Genomic DNA, 19000 nt, shown 5'->3' on the forward strand with positions numbered 1-19000 from the left:
ATTTATTTAACATTCATGCATTCTCATTTTCATGGCTGGCCTCGTAGTCTCCCTAATTAAGACACACTACCCCTCTTCTGTTCCTTCTTCACTCAATGAGCCCATAAAGATTCTCCTATATTTGAATATTTGTTACCAGCATTATCTTTTGTCTGATTTAACTGATGTACTTATTCACTCTCATTTACTGTTTTTCTTCTGGAGCTTCTTTACCACCTCATTTGAAGTACACAGCATTCCCCCTTTCTGTTATTATATTTAACATGTGGGTATACTACCTGATTGGTAGCAAGTGAATACACCAACAAAAAGTATCCATCTTAAATATGTCCTGCTGCACAATGTAAGGCAAATGACTACAAACAAAACACTGCTAAGTCAAAACTGTATCAATCCAGTGTTAATTTCTTCCAATTTTCTTAACCTGTCACTCACAGGAAAGGACATACAGTTGACCAATCACAAACATTCTATGTGGACACACAAGCCCAGAAGGAATGTCCACTGCCAACATACTAAATCTAGTCACTTACTGACTGGTAAAGAACTAAAGTCACACAATGCTAACAAGTGCAATGTTGAAAATGTCAGTGTTTTTCTGACCTTGGTTTGCAAGAACCCTATGTCTGTTAGTAGCGTTTGTTAAAAATTAAAGCAAACAAGCACATACCTCAACAGCAGGTACAATGTCTATACCAACAGTCAGAAATTCATCAAACTTCAGAAAGGGATTAAAACAGCTTCCAACATCCAGTAATCTGATTTTTCCTGAAAGATGCAGCAACCTAAAGAAATAGACAGGCAGAGGGTAAAAAGACAGAATTTAGTGGACTTGGGCAAGGCATTAACAGTTTGTAAAATAAAGTACAGTTGTGTACACTTACCATAAAATATAGATGTTCGAGTGTATTCACTGTTGCAGTCATCTCACTTGGGTTATCTGCCTGCAGGTAGCCCTCAGTCGGCCGGGATACCAGAGTCTTGGGATTTCTGCATCGGATGCTGTTGCCTCATCCATGACGTCAGGTCGTCAGGGGGTATAAAACATTCAGCCGACGCCATTACATCGGTTTTTCTTGCCCCAGATGTCAAGAGCCCCCAAAATAGGAAGCAATCAAATGGTGTGGAACACCTCCAGCAAAAATAGATAATTTCCATAAGATATGGCCAAAAAAGAGGATAGGTAGAAAGTATAGAAAGACAGGGGGCTGGAGGGAGGATAAACAGGACTGCAACAGGGAATACACTCAAACATCTACATTTATGGTAAGTGTACACAACTGCACTATGTTCTTCGCGTTTCACTGTTGCAGTCATCACACTTGGGTTGATTCCCAAAGCTGAGGAAGGGTGGAAGCAGTCAAGAAGTAGTAGGGCTGGCTAGCAGGCCTTGTAAGACTGCTGTGGCAAATCCAACTCTGGATTTAGAAAAGATAGGTAAAAGACTGCTGTGGCAAATCCAACTCTGGATTTAGAAAAGATAGGTAAGTGGTAATGCTTGGTGAAGGTGTGTACAAGACTCCAGGTTGCAGCTTCCAGGATGTCCCTGGTAGGGACTCCCCTGAGAAAAGCTGTACAGGTTGAGGTGGCCTTAGTGGAATGAGGCCTGATCCCCTGTGGGGTAAGTTTTCCATGGTGTTTGTAGCAGAAATGGATGCAGTGTGCTATCCATTTAGAAATAGTTTGCTTTGAAATGGCCTTGCCCACTGCCCCTGTAGCAAAGCTGACTAGCAGCTGGTCAGATTTTCTGAAAGGTTTAGTCCTGTCAAGGTAGAACCTGAGCTGTCTGTGCACGTCCAAGGAGTGCAGGACTCTTTCCCCTTTATTCTGACGATTAGGAAAAAGGTTGGTAAATGGATGGATTGGTTTACAGCCACACTGGAAAACACCTTGGGCATAAAAGATGGGTTAGTCCTGTGGGAAAGCTTGTCCGCATGGAAGATAATGAAGGGTTCCACAGCCATAAGGGCCTGTAACTCAGACACTCTTCTTGCTGAAGTGATGGCTAGCAGTAAGGCTGTTTTCCAAGAGAGGAATTTTAACTCTGCTGAAGCCGCAGGCTCAAAAGGAGGAAGCGTGAGCTTCTCTAGTACAAAGTTAAGGTCACATAAGGTCACAGGCAGGAGTGGGAGGTCTCCTTGGGGGTCTTAAATTGTTCGCTCCTCTCAGGAACTGTTTGATCAGAGGGTGAGAGAAGAGGGGTGGCTCAGTATTGTAATGAGCTGAGATGGCAGAGGCATGAATCTTAATTGATGAGAAGGATAGGCCTTTGTGGAGCAGCTCTGTTAGGTAATCTAGGATTTGAGGCAAGGTGGGCATGGCTGTGTCCTTCCCTTGAGACTGGCTCCAAGAACAGAATCTTTTCCACTTTTCTGAATAGGATTTTCTAGTACTGGGCCTCCTGGCCTCAAGGATAACATCCAGCACTTGTTTGCTGGGGGTTGCTGGTGATGTAATCAGGGAGTAAGCCAGGCTGCCAGGTTCAGGGTTTGCAGTTGAGGATGCAAAATCTGTCCCTCCTGCTGGGACAGCAGAGAGGGGTCTGATGTAGGTGCCAGGGTGGCACTGTTGTCAGTCTGCATAGGAGTGGGTACCAGTGCTGGCGCAGCAAGTCTGGTGCAATAAGGATTGTCCCTGGCCTGTTCTGTTTGATCTTGAGAAGTACTTTTGGAAGAAGGGGCAGAGGGGGAAAAGCATAGATTGAGAGGTTTTCCCTGAAGGATAGGGCATCCACTTTCCCAAGCTCGGCTGTGGGGAATTCTAGTGCAAAATTTGTTTAGTTGATGGTTTTGGGGGGACACAAAGAGGTCCACCTCTGGTGTCCCCCACCTGTGTATTAGAAGTCTGAATGAGTTTGGTTCCAGTTTCCACTCGTGTGGGTCCATTAGATTTCTGCTTGTTGTCTGCCAGTGAATTTTGTTTGCCTAGCAGAAATTGAGCTTGCAGGTGCACTTGGTTGCTTAAGGCTGTGTTCCACAGAGCCATGGTGAACCTGTAGAGTGGGTAGGAGTGAGTTCCCCCCTGCTTGTTTATGTACCACATAACTGTGGTGTTGTCTGTCTTTATCAGGAGTTGTCCTGGCAGGATAAGGTATTTGAAGGCTGTCAGTGCATTCTGTACAGCTAACATTTCTTTTTGATTGATATGCAGGTGAATTTGTCCTGGGCTCCATTTGCCTTGAATGCATTTGCCTGCCATGTGAGCCCTCCATGCATAGTCTGATGCATCTGTTGTCACAGTTTGGACAGCAGGGGGTTGTGAGAAAGGGAGTCCCTTGTGGTTACAAGCCTTTGCCCACCAAAGGAACTCTGTCCTTAGGCAAGGAATGATAGGAATCACTGTTTCCAGGTCCTGAGAATGTTGAAACCAGAGACTTTTTAAGTACCACTGAAGTTTCCTCATATGCACTCTTGGAATTCCTATTAGATGACCGAAAATGCATTCTATCGAATGCGTCTTGGTTGAACTTAAAACAAGAAAAGGCAAAATAAGCGAAGCAGCCTTTAAGCAAATTCTTTCCCAGGGAAAGAATTTGCTTGGCCGCTTCCGTTACTTTGCAGTTTTCGGCACTGTAGTGCGATCTCGGAGTTGGTATATTTAAGTAGGGGGGATGTGTGGGGGGTGAAGCCTCACACTTTATGTATTCTTTCAATTTTTTTTTTCTTTTTTTTTTTTGGCACAGCGATTTTTTTCCCCTTGGAAAAAAATCACTGTTTTGAGCTTTCGAGATTGTAAGCTTTCGCTTACATAGGGTCGATTATTTGTTCGCTTTTTTAAGCATTTGATATAATATAGACCCGCACTCTTGCATATGGAATCAGTAGAATACATGAGGCCATGAACCCTAGGGCTTGCAGTATTTTTCTTGCAGATAGCTGGGTTTGGGTGGCTAGTAGTTTGAAAAAGTTGTCAAATAAACTTGCTTTTCTGGAGTCAGGAATGCCATCTGGGAAGTTGTGTTCAAGCTTGCTCCCAGGAATACAATCTTTTGGCTGGGTACCAGATGTGATTTCTTTTCGTTGATGGTATACACCAGAGAAGTTAGGAGTCTCTTTGCAAATGTCAGGTGCTGAAGCAGCAATTCCTGACTGTCTGTCTGAATCAAGCAATTGTCTAAGTATGGGTAAATTTGCATATTTCCTCTGCCTGCAGTAAGCAATGGCTGGAGCAAGGTACTTTGTGAATACCCTGGGCGCAGTAGATAAACCAAAGGGAAGTGCAGAGAACTGATAGTGTATAGAGCCTGCCCCGAAACGTAGATATTTCCTGCAAGATTCCCTTATGAAGACATGCAGATAAGCTTCTTTTCAGTCTAGGGTGACTAGCATAGGGAGGACTTGCTGGAGTGTAAGCATTTTGAATTTTGGTACCACCAGAAAGGTGTTTAGAATTGACGGATCTAGAATAGGGTGCCAAGAATTCTCTTTCCTGGGCACCAGGAACAGCCTGGAGTAAAAACCCTGTCCCCTTTGCTCTGTTGGAACCGGTTGAATAGCCCTGATACTGAGAAGAGAAAGTACTTGCTTTTGGGCTTCTGTCCATTGGTTTGGAGGAAGGTCTGGCAATCCGCTTGGAGTTGGCAGAGAGTGGAAATAGAATCTGTATCCCTGGGATACAATGTTTAAGACCCATCTGTCCTGGGTAATATACTCCCAGTTTTTTGCATGCACAGCGAGTTTTCCTCCTAGGGGTTAAAGTACTTTGGCATGGCTGGAAGGATTAAGGACAAGTCATTGGGAACTTTTTCCATAGGGGGGTGGCTTAACACTCCCAGATTTTGAGGAGGGAGCACTCCATTGTTTAGATCTGCACATACCCTGAGACTGTAGTCTTTGTGGTCTGTTGCCCCTGGGTTTTGGCTGAGAAGGTTTGAAGGGACTGGAAAGGACCGGTTTTTTGAAGGCCAACGCCTACTGAATCTAGGTGGCTGCACCTGTAAGAAATCTTTAACAGTTTGCATGGATTTAGCTTTTTCCTACATATTTTTAAGAACTTCTTCTGCTTTAGAACCAAACAAACATTCTTGGTTTAATGGGGCATCTAGTAATTTTGCCTTGACAGTCTGGCAAGATTTGTTCCTTCAGCCAAGCATGCCTTCTCAGAATAGACCCAGTGTCAGCAGCCCTGCAAGATGCTTCTAAGGCATCAAAACCACACTGCAGAGTATGTTTACCAACTTGATTTGTAGAATGCATCAAGTCTTTTATGTCCTTATTTTCTGCACAATCAGGAATCAACAATTTTTGTTTAATTAGATCAATAATATGCTGCTGGTACTTCAACATGTGAAACTGGCAATTTAAAGCCCTGATGTCAAGAGTTGCAGAGGTATATACCTTCTTACCCCACCTGTCTCGAGCCCTAGAATCCCTGTCCGAAGGGGTAGGGTTTTTGGCTGTAGAAGTCTTAATACCTTTAGGTCCCTGGGAAATGGTCTCTGGATCGGCAGTGGGATTTTTAAAGAGAAATTTGTGATAGTCACGTGCTCTGTGGTATCTGTCAGGCTTTCTAGGAGCTGGTGGCAAGATATCAGGGGTAAGGCTGGATTCCATGAAGACATCATTTACAATATCCAGGACCGGGGGGAGCTAGAGGCCTATGCTGAGGCAAGTCTAAAAATTTCCTGAGTCTCTTTTTGGACTGTGGGTAGTCCTTGCATTCTCAGCAGAAATGCTCTCTTAAGGAATGCAAGGTTTCACCGAAAGAAAAGTCCTCTGGGGGGAGGCTGTGGGAATAGAATCCTCTGCATCAGAGTCCTCATAGGTAGACAAGGGTATGACCTGGTAATCACAGGGGTCAAAGTCATCGGACTCATGGTCTGAAGAATCAGAAGGAAAATCAATTCTTTGTCTTTTACACCGGGAAGGCTGTCTTCCCCTAACTAAAGTAATAAAGTCTTCCACCATTCCAAGCATTTGTTTCTGTGGCATGGGAGCTTGAGAATGTGCTTCGGTCATTGCTTTTCTAGGCATAGTGCAAACTCTGGGCCTGAGAAATTTGGTAGATTTAGTCATTAACAAAGTAGTCGGTTTGATACGAACATTGGAAGGTCTGAAAACACCCTCAGAAGCCGATGCCTGCACAGCGGCTCCGGATCCATCCAAGGTAGAAACATCCACGGGTTCCATAGTTGAAGAAGCATCTCGTGGCATACTGGGCTCCGAATGGGTCTCAGTAGAGGCCTGCGAATCTGTAGAAGTGGGTTAACAGGGGCTGCGAAAGCACCTCACTGAGTACCGGCGGACTGGCGACTAGCTTAACGGAAGCGTTGTCGGCAGTTTTGGACCTATGCAGTCTGTCTCTGTCTTTACCTTTGCATTTTTTCGGAAGATTGGTAGTCGGATGACTTACCAAAGTCATTTCAGAATATGGAGAATGGGATTGAAAGAATTTAGAGACAAAAATAGCCTGACGACGAATAGTTTGGGCGTTGAACAAGGCACTAAACTCACAGCAAGGGACGTCATGCTGTGGGCCTAAATAGGTGACGCAGTAAGAATGAAAATCTCTGTGAGGTATTTGCTTTCCACAGGCAAGACAATTTGTTAACTTTTTCTGACATCGGTTAGAGCAAGAAAAAAGGATCCCCAATGGGGTACTTAGCTTGAGAAGACTTCAGGTTTGAAACTTGAAAAACGAAAATTTCAGGTAGCTGCCGACCGGCACTTGCAAACTGCTTCAGGCTCCTGCGTGGCAAGAAAAGTTGACGTAATGGCGTCGGCTGCATGTTTTATACCCCTGACCACCTGACATCATGGATGAGGTGACAGCATCCAATGCAGAAATCCCAAGACTCTGGTATTCGGGCCAACTGAGGCTACCTGCAGGCAGATAACCCAAGTGTGATGACTGCAACAGTGAAACACGAAGAACATCTAGTGTGGTTTGTCTGCTGGTCAAATTTTGTTTTTTATAGTTTGTAAAATAAATTAATAATCTAAACTTAATGCAAGACATTAAGAGTTTGTAAAATAAATTAACAATCTTTACCTGGAGTGTTTTTATTAATTCTTGTTATATTACTATGCTCAGCATACATTATGTAACCTGTTTTGTGTATTATGCTGGATGTACTGTATTTGTATAAACTGATGTTGGAGCTTTTCTCCCCGGGCCTCCGCTGAAAATGGACCTGGTTCAGTCGGAATTTCCCGGTTAACAAATGTAAAATAAATAAATAAATTTTACAGTACATTTTGTACATCTACAATTAATGTAACAAGAAGTCAATGACAAGAGCACATCCACAGTACACAAAATTATAACATGGTATCTAATCATAACAAAGTTTTTATACGTTTGAGAAATAGGTGCCAAGAAATTCAACCTGAGACCAGTGCAATGCCTAATCAAATTACAGACAGAAAGAATGCAAAACAGTTTAGGAGCACGAAGTGTGTTTACAGCTTTTGAAAGCTGCAATACACTTCATAAGAAAGAGTGGCTGCCTGAAATACCTTAGAGCTTTTAGAGCTATACTATACTTCAAGTGGATACTCACAAAAAAGACTGGCTGCGTGAATTATATTACACCTTTTAGTGCTATTTCAGCTTCCTTATGCTGTCCTGTTGTGTATGTTGTTCATGTTCTAGCAAAAGACTAGAGCATAACAGCTCTGAAAGGTGCTTCATACATTCTTTTTTCCCTATTTCAAGTGTACTAGTGGTGTTAAAGAATATTACATGGATTTACTACAAAAGCAAGAACAGAAAAATGTAAATAGCTGAGTGAGGTATTATGATAAAATAAAACTGCATAAAATGTAATATCACATCCCTAAAACAATACAACTAACCAAACTCTCTCTTTTTGATAAATTAAAATATTTTCACCACAGGGACTTCCTGACAGTGAAGAAAAAAATCCAATGTCACAACTGGAAAATGTACAAAAACCTGAATGGATCTTGTCCTTTGTCCCCTACATGTACACAGATACTCACATGCATTGACATGTAGGATGGAGTGGGTGGAGAAGAGTGTCAGGAGTGATTTGTGACGGACTACCACCAGTAAGGGTGAAAGGGAAGGTCTACAAGAGGGTAGTGATTCCAGCTATGTTATATGGGTTGGAGACAGTGGCATGGACAAAAAGGCAGGAGTCAGAGCTGGACGTGTGGCAGAGTTAAAGATGTTAAGACTTGCACTGCTTGTGACAAGGGTGGACAGGATTAGGAATAAGTATATTAGAGGGTCAGCCCAGGTTGAAAGGTTTGGAGACAAAGCCAGAGAGGCAAGATTACGTTGGTTTGGACATGTGCTGGGGAGGGATGCAGAGTATATTAGGAAAAAGATGCTAAGGCAAGCAGGGAATTATATAAGCATATTTATGAACATAAACATACTATACAAACAGGTGATGAAAGAAATGCATTAGCCAAACACTATAAATCAAGTAAATGTAAAATAGTTTTTAAGTTTTTGATTCTCGATGAAATAAATGATTATGATAAAATGTTTAAAGCAGAAGATGAGTTAGGGTGGTGTGAATATTTGTGGCAGGTAAAATTAAATGCCTGCTACCCACCAGGTTTGAATAACTGGGAGTATTTTGTTGCCTACCTCAAAAGGAAAGGGTTAAAGCAATGAAATTAATTAGTCATGTGATTGTGATAGGTCTATTTAAGGAACTGGTTTTATGAAAGACGTCAGTTTGAAAAAGTCTGTTGTGACAAAAGCACTTACTATCTCAGTGAGATACACAGTTTTGTGTTTACTTGGTCGCCTTTATTTTTATTAAAAATAAAAAAATACTAGGTGGCAGAGCAACACATGGGGAGAAGTCTCATACCTGCATAGAATACACATTGTTTTATGTTGAGCAAGACTACGGATTACATTTAGCACAGAGTATTTATTCATGTAAGAATGGACACAATAAAAATTGTTATGGCAATAAAAAGACTGCACCCATTATAAAGCTCACTCCAACTAAAATACTATTTTTATTGTAATAATCCACTTTCTTCTATAAAATGCTCTGCTTTGTTTAACACATAGGTAAATAAAAGCAATCCTAGGCAACCATAGGTGTAAATTACAAGAAAGCAATTTTCTAAAGTCTGTCACTTGTAATATATATATATATGCGTAGTTATGTAAGAGTGCCTGGATTTGCCTATGTTTTAAATCAAGCACATTATTTTATTGTAAAATCTTATAGTACAATTCTGCCACTCCAATCACAGATTATTAAAGAATAAAGAGATCAAGGTATGGAGATTATACTGCAAATATTTCAAACTGCATTAATTGGATATGTGCTTCTTTAGCACTAGCGTGGAAATAACTGATGTGCTGATGGAAGTTTACAGATGTACTGATACTTTAGCATCAGGACAGTTATTCATTTAGAGTTACTGTGTTTTTTGTGCGTGTGTGTGTGTGTGTGTGTGTGTGTGTGTGTGTGTGTGTGTGTCCATGTATGCATTTATTTCTTTTTTGAGGGGTAGCCCATCATCTATCACTCTACTGCACTGGTACCAGAGATGAATGTGCACTTTCTGATGGACTATTTTGTGATGTTTTGTTACTCTAATTGTGGCAGTGTGTGACACTATACTATTTTAAACTGTGCCAGCTTAGATTGTTCCAACAACTAAAACGTAAACTGAAGAGTTTGATATTGTGATTGTTAAGTCTAGCTGTGGTACATTCTGTCTGCATTTTTTTTTTACATTGACCATGAATGGCTAAGTGCAGAGAATGGATGTTGCTGGGTCTGGCTGCTCTGTTGTGGCTCCATCACTTGATGGTGCTCCATGTTGGCATTATTATAAATGGACCTCTGGAACAGTCAACCATGGCTGGTGTGACACTGGTGTGACACAGAAGGGTGCTGGATATCAGCAGTGGTGTGAGTGGGCCTCTTGTCTGACTGGCTACAATGATGTGGTACAGAGGCTTTTCATGGTATTACACTGTAATAAAAATATCTCAACTGTCATGCAGAGCCTTGCTGCAAAGCAGGACTACAATCAAAAGCCTGCCTGTGCGATGAGCCCAAGGAGTTAATGTGCTGCAACCAAAAAATCAAGTGTTAATAAGGAATACATATGTGCTATAATGCTGTCATATTATGCATATCTCTTCTGTGAGCGAGTATATGGAATACTGCTGTGTGCGCTTCAGTATCATGGCATAACATAACTTTTATAGGGGTGTAAAATATAACCCTGTGAGTACAATCAGTAAATTTCTGGTGTGGAAATCACAACTTTTAACAGTTAGGCACTGCCAGATGAAGTACTGCAAAGATGTATGAATGTTGCAGATGCTGTGATGATAAATCTAAACAATGGAATGATGCTATGGATATGAAGGCCCAGTTAGGTTTACAGAAGAAATCTGTTTTACATGCTTCTCCAGGAGACACTGAAACAAACTCTGGTTCAAAGGTTGAAAGGTGTATACTAGGCTAATGAACACGGGGGCCCTTATAAGCCTAGGCATGCAACCTAAATGGGACCCACAAATCTGATTTACATACGCGGTAATTTACTGACTGCCTGTCTATCAGAGGCATAAGGGCTAGACCAGGGTTGAATTACCCATCCATTGGTCCAAGTTGCACTTTAAAAAGGATAGGGAGGATCTCTGCTTCAAATGTAAGGGAAGCCTGTTCCAAAGAGTGGGCGTTCTCTGAGAAACATATCTGCCTCTCCAATATGTCCTATTTATGTTGCAAGCAAAATTTACGTTTTTTAATCTAATAGTTCTGATGCTGTTTGTTTTGCAGATGTGCAAAAGGTTCAGTAAAACAGGGTCTACGAATACTCTGTATTTCAGGCAAAGATCACCACTCAGGGAAGTCTGTGTTGTACCGAGAAAATAGAGGGGGCTGTGAGGTGGTCAGTGTAGTACACTGTGCTTACTCCCTGTATTCTATTTGTGAGGAACCACTGTGGACATTACAGTTGTTGTATGTGTCTGGTCAGGTACATAATGAAGGGGGCATTATACTGTATGACAGGTCTGATGACGGCCAAGTACAGTGGTATGGTGACCTCTCTGGACCTAGATGCCATGCCCTTGCTTATAAGATGAGCAACATAGAAGGATTTTCTTACTACCTTGGACACATGCTGGTCGAAGGCTAGGTTATTGTCAACATGAGTTCCCAGATCCTTGACTAATGAATTAACTTTTAACAGTGTTTTATTGATGACGCAGTTACCCCGGGAAGTAGACTTCCCAAAAGGCACTATAATTCATTTCATGGTACTTGAGTTTTAAGCCATGACTTTGTCATCAAGCATTTGTCTGTATTAGACCTTCCTAAAGGGTGCTCTTGTCTTGGGGGGATTCAAAGACTGCTTCCAGTTTGTAATCATCTGCAAACTTGGATAGCCAAAGGCCTCTGGCATCCACTTCTTGAATGTCAAAGCCAATGTCAAAGAGGAGTGGGCCCATCACAGACACCTGGGGGACTCTACTAGTGACTGGCCTCTTTCTGGAGGTGATCTCACAGATTCTAGCCTCCTGGGTCACATCACTGAGCCAGCTAGCAATTTTGTATAAGGGGTTTATACCAAGTTCTACAAGTTTCTTGACAATGCCCGAGTGGGGTACTTTTATCAAATGCTTTAACCAGATCTAGGTAGGCAATATGCACTGTATTCCCCTCATCCATTGCCTTAGTGACTTTTTTAAAGAAGTCCACCAGATTCATTAAGCACGCCCCTCCTTCGACAAAGCTAAACTGGGATGGATCCAGTATCCAGAGGTCTCCTATATCCTTGTTGATAATTTCCATAATAATTCTTTCCATGGCTTTGCAAACAAGACTAGTCAGACTAATGGGTCTGTAGTTTCAGGAATTTAAGGTCTTCCCTTAAGGAGGAGAATGACCACTGCAGTCTTCCATTCTCATGGCACAAAGCCTGTTTTAAGATTATAGTTAAATAATTACTCCAGGGATCCTGATAAGTAATATTTTAGGCTATTCAGGAAGCATCATGGGATGGTAGTTATCGGGGCCCATTGTGGCCATGTTCTTGGCTTTAGTGAGTGCAGCAGCCAGTACATGCTCCCTAGTTATAACTGGAGGGGTTATGTTTGAGGGGATGGTTAGGGGTGACAGGGAGGTTAAGTTGGAAATAAATTTGTCCTCTAACACGTTTGTCATTTCGCCAGGCTCAGTGAATGTGGCACCATTAACCACCAGATCAGTACATTGCTGTGTACTGCCCTTGAGATTTCTGACATAGTTGCAGAAGCCCCTATGGTTAGCTTTCACATGGGAAGCTTTCCTTACCTTAAAGTTAGCTTTGCTTGACCTAAGTAGTCCTCTTAGCTGCCTATTTACTTAGATGAGAGTTTCTTTTTTCATGGGAATTACCCTTCCTAATTTTGCCATATTTTTCCTTTTGTTGTATATCCTGTTCAATTTGTTATGCCACCATAGTGGCTTGTTTCTTGGGCTGTCCTGGGCTTACTTCTGGTAAGTACAGCAGCCTCTGTACAGCCACTGACATGGTTGTGCAGAGCTTCTTAGAGCAAATTAGCATAGCCTGCTGTGCTCTCTGGGTTTGGAGGGGCACTGAATTATGATAATCCATCACTTAATAAAAGGTAAAAGTTCCTGTTACTGGTTTTAATGGGATTACAGAGTTGATTCTGATTTCAAATGCTACAGCTTTATAGTCGGACCCTACCAGGGAGGATAAAACATTTGGGGGGGGTGCAGCGTTCTCCCATACTTGTAAGCAGAAGGTCCAGTTTGTTGGAGCCTCTAGTGGGTGTTCTCACTATTTGATCAAGGGTCTTTGTATTTATGACGTACAGGAATCTCAGTGTCTGTAGATTTGAGGCCATGTAGGATTCTCAGTTTATACAGGGGTAATTAAAGTCTCCCATGACTAGGGTGTTAGGTTGGACGGTAAGTGTCTCCAGTATTCCAAGTATGCATTGTGAGCTTCTTAGGACATGGAGGGTGACCTATAGCTGGCTAGGACATAGTACGGAATTATGTCTATGGTGATCTGCACGTGGAGGAACTCCAGCACGTCATCCTGTTTGACCACCCTAGAGGTATGCTTGTTACTGATGTATAGACATCTTCTCCTCTAGCCCTTGTCTGTGCAACTACAGGTCTAAAAGTGTGGAAGGCACTGAAACCTTGCACTGCAGGGGTACTCTCTGCTGTTTTAAACCATATCTTGGTGACTGCACAGACGTCTATATTCAAGTGTGAGGAGGTCTTGGAGGGAATGTAGCTTTTTGTTAAGGCTGCTGGCATAACACCTGGAGGTTCAGTTGAGTTGATTTTGCTATGTCAGTAGGTTTGTCAATTTGGCATTGCCTAAAAAAGGCACTATGGGAGTGGATAAAATTTGAGTCAATATTCAAAAGCCTAGAGGGGAGACGTGCAGACCATCCTTGGCAAAGCAATGTGGTCTGTTGCCCATGTCTTCCCAAGTTGACAAATATTGAATCCCCCTAGAATGACACCAGGAAGACAGCCAGTTGTTAAAATATATCATTTTTGCTCATATCCTGGCATCATCCTCTGTAACAGTAACATGCTGATCAATGTTAGGCTTATACCAGCCTGAAACAGATAGCCTGAAAGCTCCATAACTTCTCTCTTCATATAGTCCGGGGAGGTACACCTCAGGTTATTTACACCTACATGGACTATGATGGAATAATACTGGTACCTGTGGTGTAATGACTTAAGTGCATGCATGATTTGTGTAAGTACAACTCTCACATGTTGTATCTGCTTCTCTAAGGATTAAGTGGCTGTCAGTAAACATAACATAATTGCTACATTGTCTCAAGATGCCCATATCCACTAAGCAACTCCCAACTAAGCTTGTTGGCACGCAAGGTATTTGCGTTACACTGTTACTTCACTGTACAGTTTTATGAACTGTTCTTACAGATTTTTGCTACAGTACAGGGCATTGCTAACCCAGTACTGCGGTGGTGGTGCTGCGGTAGCGTTGTCGCCTCACAGTTAGATGTTGCCCGTTCGATTCTCAGTTAGAGCGTCTTCTGTGTGACGACATGCGTGAATAGGCGTTCCTTCGTTGAAGGTTGTGCGTTAGGCCCGGCAAGCCAGCATGTAAATCTCTACTGCCAATCATTAGCGGACCGGAGTTCCGCTGTGGTGACCCCTAACCGGGAAAAGTCGAAAGACACAACAGGGCATTGCTAACCCATTCAAATGCGCAAAATTTCTAGCAGCACATAAACAGCAGAAAACTAACTAATGAGACCTCTGGAAATAAAACAACTATCAGTCCTTTTGTGTATTTCCCAACTAAGATAGAACAGGCAAACACCTCCTGCCACAAGATGAATAAACCCAGTACTCCTAAAGTAAAAAAAAAAACACAGTAGAAGAGACCCACAAGTGCAATGGTACAACAACCACTTAAACTAGCTGGAAATCCCTTGCTGAATGCAATTTCAAGACAGTGTTACAGCAGTAACAGTGTGAGGAAGAGAATTTTTTTTAATACAGAATACATTAATAATCAGTGAAATTCACACATAAAAGTAGGAACCAGTGGTGATCACTTAAAATAACTGTGATTTAGCAATCAAAGGAACTTACATTTTCTGGGATGGCATTAGATTCAAGTAAAACACTACCTGAATGCAGGTTGGGACTCCAAGCTTTGCTGAGCTCTTGGAAACTGAACAAAAAACAATATGTAGTAAAGGAGGTTTACTCAACAGCAATACTGGTTTGCTGGGTGGGCACTCAGTATCCTGGATCTATGGAAAACAGTGGGTGGCAGGAGCACATAAATAGCTTACACAACAATATAGCAATGAAAGAGGGGAGGGTGGAACTTTGGAAATCACATTATCATAAGGGGTGGAGGCCACAGACACAGCCTTATTATAAAACACCAGCAATACGAGTTGGGGAAAACCAACAAGAATAGCTAGTGAGGCATACAATCAAATAAAGGCAATAATGGAGCTTTTTCAGAAACTTTAGGTTAATGCGTTAGTGTGGGGTGGGTCAAACACAAAATGCAATTTTAAGCAGGGAAAAGATAAGCAGAGTGCAAAAGCACTGAGTCACAATCACAAATGGGAACAGAGACAACCCCCCCCCCCATTGACCTTCTACTACAGTTTAAAGTACCACACTATGCAGAAATTTACCAGTAACAGTGTTTATGGAAAAATGCAATAATAAATGACTAAGGCTCAAAATCTTCCAGGATTACACAGCTCTGGCACCACTGTGAATTAAACTACTAGACTATGGGCCAAGCAGGGTTTAAAATAAAAGCAGATAGTTTTTACAAGTAATTCTACTTGTGGAAACTGAAATGCAGATTAACACAGAAAAACAATCTTCCCAAAACTGTTAATAAACAAGACTATGGTCACAGCACAAACTTAAAAATACAAACAGATGGAATAGAGCAGAAAAGCGCAAATTATTATTGCCACACGTCACTAAGTGAAACTCAAATATTAAAGCAGAATTAAAATAATTCAAATAATTTAATTCTCTTTTTTTTCCATTTGAAAAGCTAGTTATTCACAGTTCCACACCTCTCCAAGTCTTGGATAAAAAAGAGAAATCATCACCTGCAGAAGACTAAGGACCTTCTTTACCTACTGCTCAGTGCAGGACACTGGATTTTCCTTCACTTATACGTCCAGTCTTACATGAATGTCAACAGTGGCTGTGCCAAACAACCGTTTGAAGACCACATTTATAGCTGCCCACCTCTGCAGCAGGCTTTGGGAAGACTTTTTGCAAAATCTGACTCTCTTCTGGTGTTAAGCCATTGATGAATGGGATGGGGGGGTTAAAAATTAGCTGTGGCATTTGAAAAATGTAATAAACTTTTAGCTATCGTGGCACATTATGATACGAATTCATGACTTCTTGTTATTGTGGGGACTCTGGATGTTTGATTCAGCACTGTAACAAACACAGGTGTGACCACTGACATATTAAACTGCAGTGTCAACAGTTTTGCAGATAGTATGACAATGCTGATCACTTCTAGTTCGGCTTTACTGTGGTGTCTTCCTCAAATGTATTTACTGTACATTACCTGTCATCTCTTATTGCAGAAGACTGTGGTGGTAACATTACCGGTCATCTGTTATTGCAGAGGATCATGGTGGTAACATTACCGGTTATCTGCTATTGCAGAAGACCATGGTGGTAACATTACCAGTCATCTGCTACTGCAGAAGACCATGGTGGTAGTCATGCAGGGTTAGATACTCTTATAAGCAGTTCTCAGAAGAAACCTTCTATGCAAGTTGAAAAGACTGCTGTTCCATCCAAGTCAAGGAACGGTGAGAGGGAGATGTCTTTGCTATCTGTCCTTCACAGTGATTCTGTAGTTTCCTCTCAAAGTCCTGCAGTGTGTTTTGATAACATACTTTGAGGATCAATTATTTTATGTTGCATACATGGATTCTATCCATAATTTCATGAGAGACTGTAGCAAATTAATAAAAACAAATAAAGGATGGAATAGGATCATGTTTGTATTGTCTCTGAATGTAAAAAGTATAATGCCTCCCTTGTGCAGACTGGATGTTGTGCACTACGGTACACTTTTTAATGATAGCCACTGTGTTTTAGATGTACACTGGTGGCATCCTTCACAAATGCAAGATCATCTGGATGTTTAGTGCATGAAAGTTCTGTGATTTAAGGCACCATATGAATGTTCTGGCATGGCTGCATACATTTCTTTTACATCCTCCTTGACACTGCTGTTTTTAATCCAGGTACAAGTATTTGGCATGATGTGCGAAACAGTCTTCTGTATTTCAGCTTGTTTGAAAGTGTGTGGTCCTGCCACCACTGCTAGATGAAAATTTTGTCAAGAGCAGTTGAAAGCTTTTCTTTTGGTCAACAGGCAGGTTAGATAGCTTGATGATTTTAACATGCATCTTTTTACCAAGTTGCAGGAGGACAGACACGAGTTTTCAGATCTCTGCCATCTGGACAATTTAGGCCTCAGTCATTTGCATGCTTATGAAGACAGAGTGGTTTCCATGGAAACTGTTTTTTTGCTTGTACCAATTCTTTCCAAGAATTAGTAAGCTTATCTGTGTGCCCTTTTCTGATCATGTTGATTTCTTAAATAAGTTTAATATTAACCAATGTGCCACTCATCTAAGAAAGTATATACCCAGCTTAACGCTAAAGTACTGCACTGTTCGGCATTTCAGCAGGAGATTAGTTGGCTCTGGACTGCCAGTTTTGGTTTGCAAGATTGTTTTGTTTCTGTAGTAATTGCTGGCTTGATTGAAAGACTAAATATAAAGTAATGTTTTCTGATTCTAAGAAATGTATGCTTTGTCAGGAAAGCTGTGAGTATAGGACTCTTGTGTTATTTAACCCCCCCCCTTTATTACTTTAATGTAAGCAGAAGCAATGACTTGATCACGATGCATCTACGATGCAGTACATTTTGTGCTGGAAGGAATTTAGTGTCCAAGGAAAGAAGGAGAAAATACCTACGTTACTAGATTGGAAAATTTTACGTTTGCTATTAAGGATGAGACAGGCCTAAGTACATGCCCCCAGGTAGGTATTTCACATGTAATATAAGACAATGTTATCGACATTTACTAGGTATCATTCAGGTGGTCCTGACATTTTTTCTTGAATTCAACTTCTTTGCCCACTGCAAAAAGTTCTATAACTGATGTTAATATTAAACTGCAAGAATTGTGTACTATCCATCTTCAGGTGGAAGGAATGGTATTGGATATGAATGTTATAAAATTCTTATTTTTTGTAGCACCTGACTGCTTCTTTAGTAGTCTTTAATGAATGGTAGACAGTAGGTTTCCACACCTCTGATTCTTACAGTTATTAAGTACTTATGGAAAAGAAGTGAGAGTTTGTTACAGCAAAACTCGAGACTCATTGCACTTTATCGGGATGATTATGAAGTTACGATGAAGAATTTACAGATCAGACTTTTTAAAGTTGTGCCCTGTTCAACAGACTCTTCGACCTGTGGAATAACAGGGAGAAGTATTAAGGCATTCTTAATCTACTTTAGAGAAGCATTAAGGCATTCTTAATCTACTTCAGAGAGCTACTGATTTTATCTTTTATGGTCAAGGAGGAGGCATGTGACAATCATAAGGTGTTTGATAACATAACCATGGTAATATGTTGCTAGTGTTACATAAATACAGCATTTTCACCTTTTTTTCTTTCACGGAGAGCGTTAGAATTAAATCACTACACATTAGATCTTCAGCCATGATCAGTTCTGCCTACAGATAATGACTATTTGGGACAAGAAATTCCTGAGAAATGTGGCATGAAACATGGCTTCCTTATGAGCATTTTTGTTTTTAATTTGCTTTGGTGTTGAATGGGTTTCAAAGTCTGCTGAGAATGACAGCTGGCACCAGATATATTACTGCATGGTCTTTTTTTCATACTGTTAAAGCAATAGTTATTCAGAGCAATGTGCCCTCTGACAGCAGCAATTATGGCACTCAAAAAGGGTTGGGTACAGGGCAGACAGTCATTAAATACCCAGAGATCTGCAAATGTTGATCAAGGTGCTGGTACTGCTAATACTGACATTTTCTTGCAGAATACCTCAATTTAGAATTTTAGGTTCAGTTCTTCAAAGTCTCACAGATGACAAGAAGGGCTAGATCAGCTAGGGTAGGGACACTGTACATGTATGGTAGTTTTTCCAAGTTTATTTCAAGAAAAAACTGTATTTACGTATGTTCTTTCATATTTATGCTTGCTGGTCAGAGGTTGTCATGCAACCTGTGGCTTTAGAGAAATTTGTTTGGGATTATTTTTTTCTCGGGGGGGGGGGGGGCAGATTAAATAAATCACATTAAAGATGGCAATGTCTCTAATGAAAAAAAGGGATTAGGGCTTCTTTATCTAGTTGTGTTATATGCTCCTATTCATTTATTATTATTATTATTATTGTCCATCTTTAGTGGTCTTCATCACTGTGTTAGAACATGCTTCATAAATATAATGGTGTCTGGAATAGTCCACATT

The 19000-nt window shown here is 41.1% G+C and overlaps 1 protein-coding gene across 2 annotated transcripts in view; it reads right to left on the bottom strand.

The window, feature by feature from the left end:
- Positions 1-19000, bottom strand: part of BMT2 (base methyltransferase of 25S rRNA 2 homolog) — an 896892-nt gene that overhangs the window by 161788 nt on the left and 716104 nt on the right. For both annotated transcript variants that reach the window (XM_044088693.1, XM_044088692.1), the window contains one exon: positions 671-785. In XM_044088693.1, coding sequence (XP_043944628.1) covers positions 671-785 — 115 coding nt within the window. The remainder of the gene's footprint in view (positions 1-670; positions 786-19000) is intronic.

Source organism: Protopterus annectens, chromosome 11.part0 (assembly GCF_019279795.1).
Source record: "Protopterus annectens isolate FY-2018-M chromosome 11.part0, PAN1.0, whole genome shotgun sequence".
In the NCBI taxonomy this organism is placed as follows: domain Eukaryota; kingdom Metazoa; phylum Chordata; order Ceratodontiformes; family Protopteridae; genus Protopterus; species Protopterus annectens.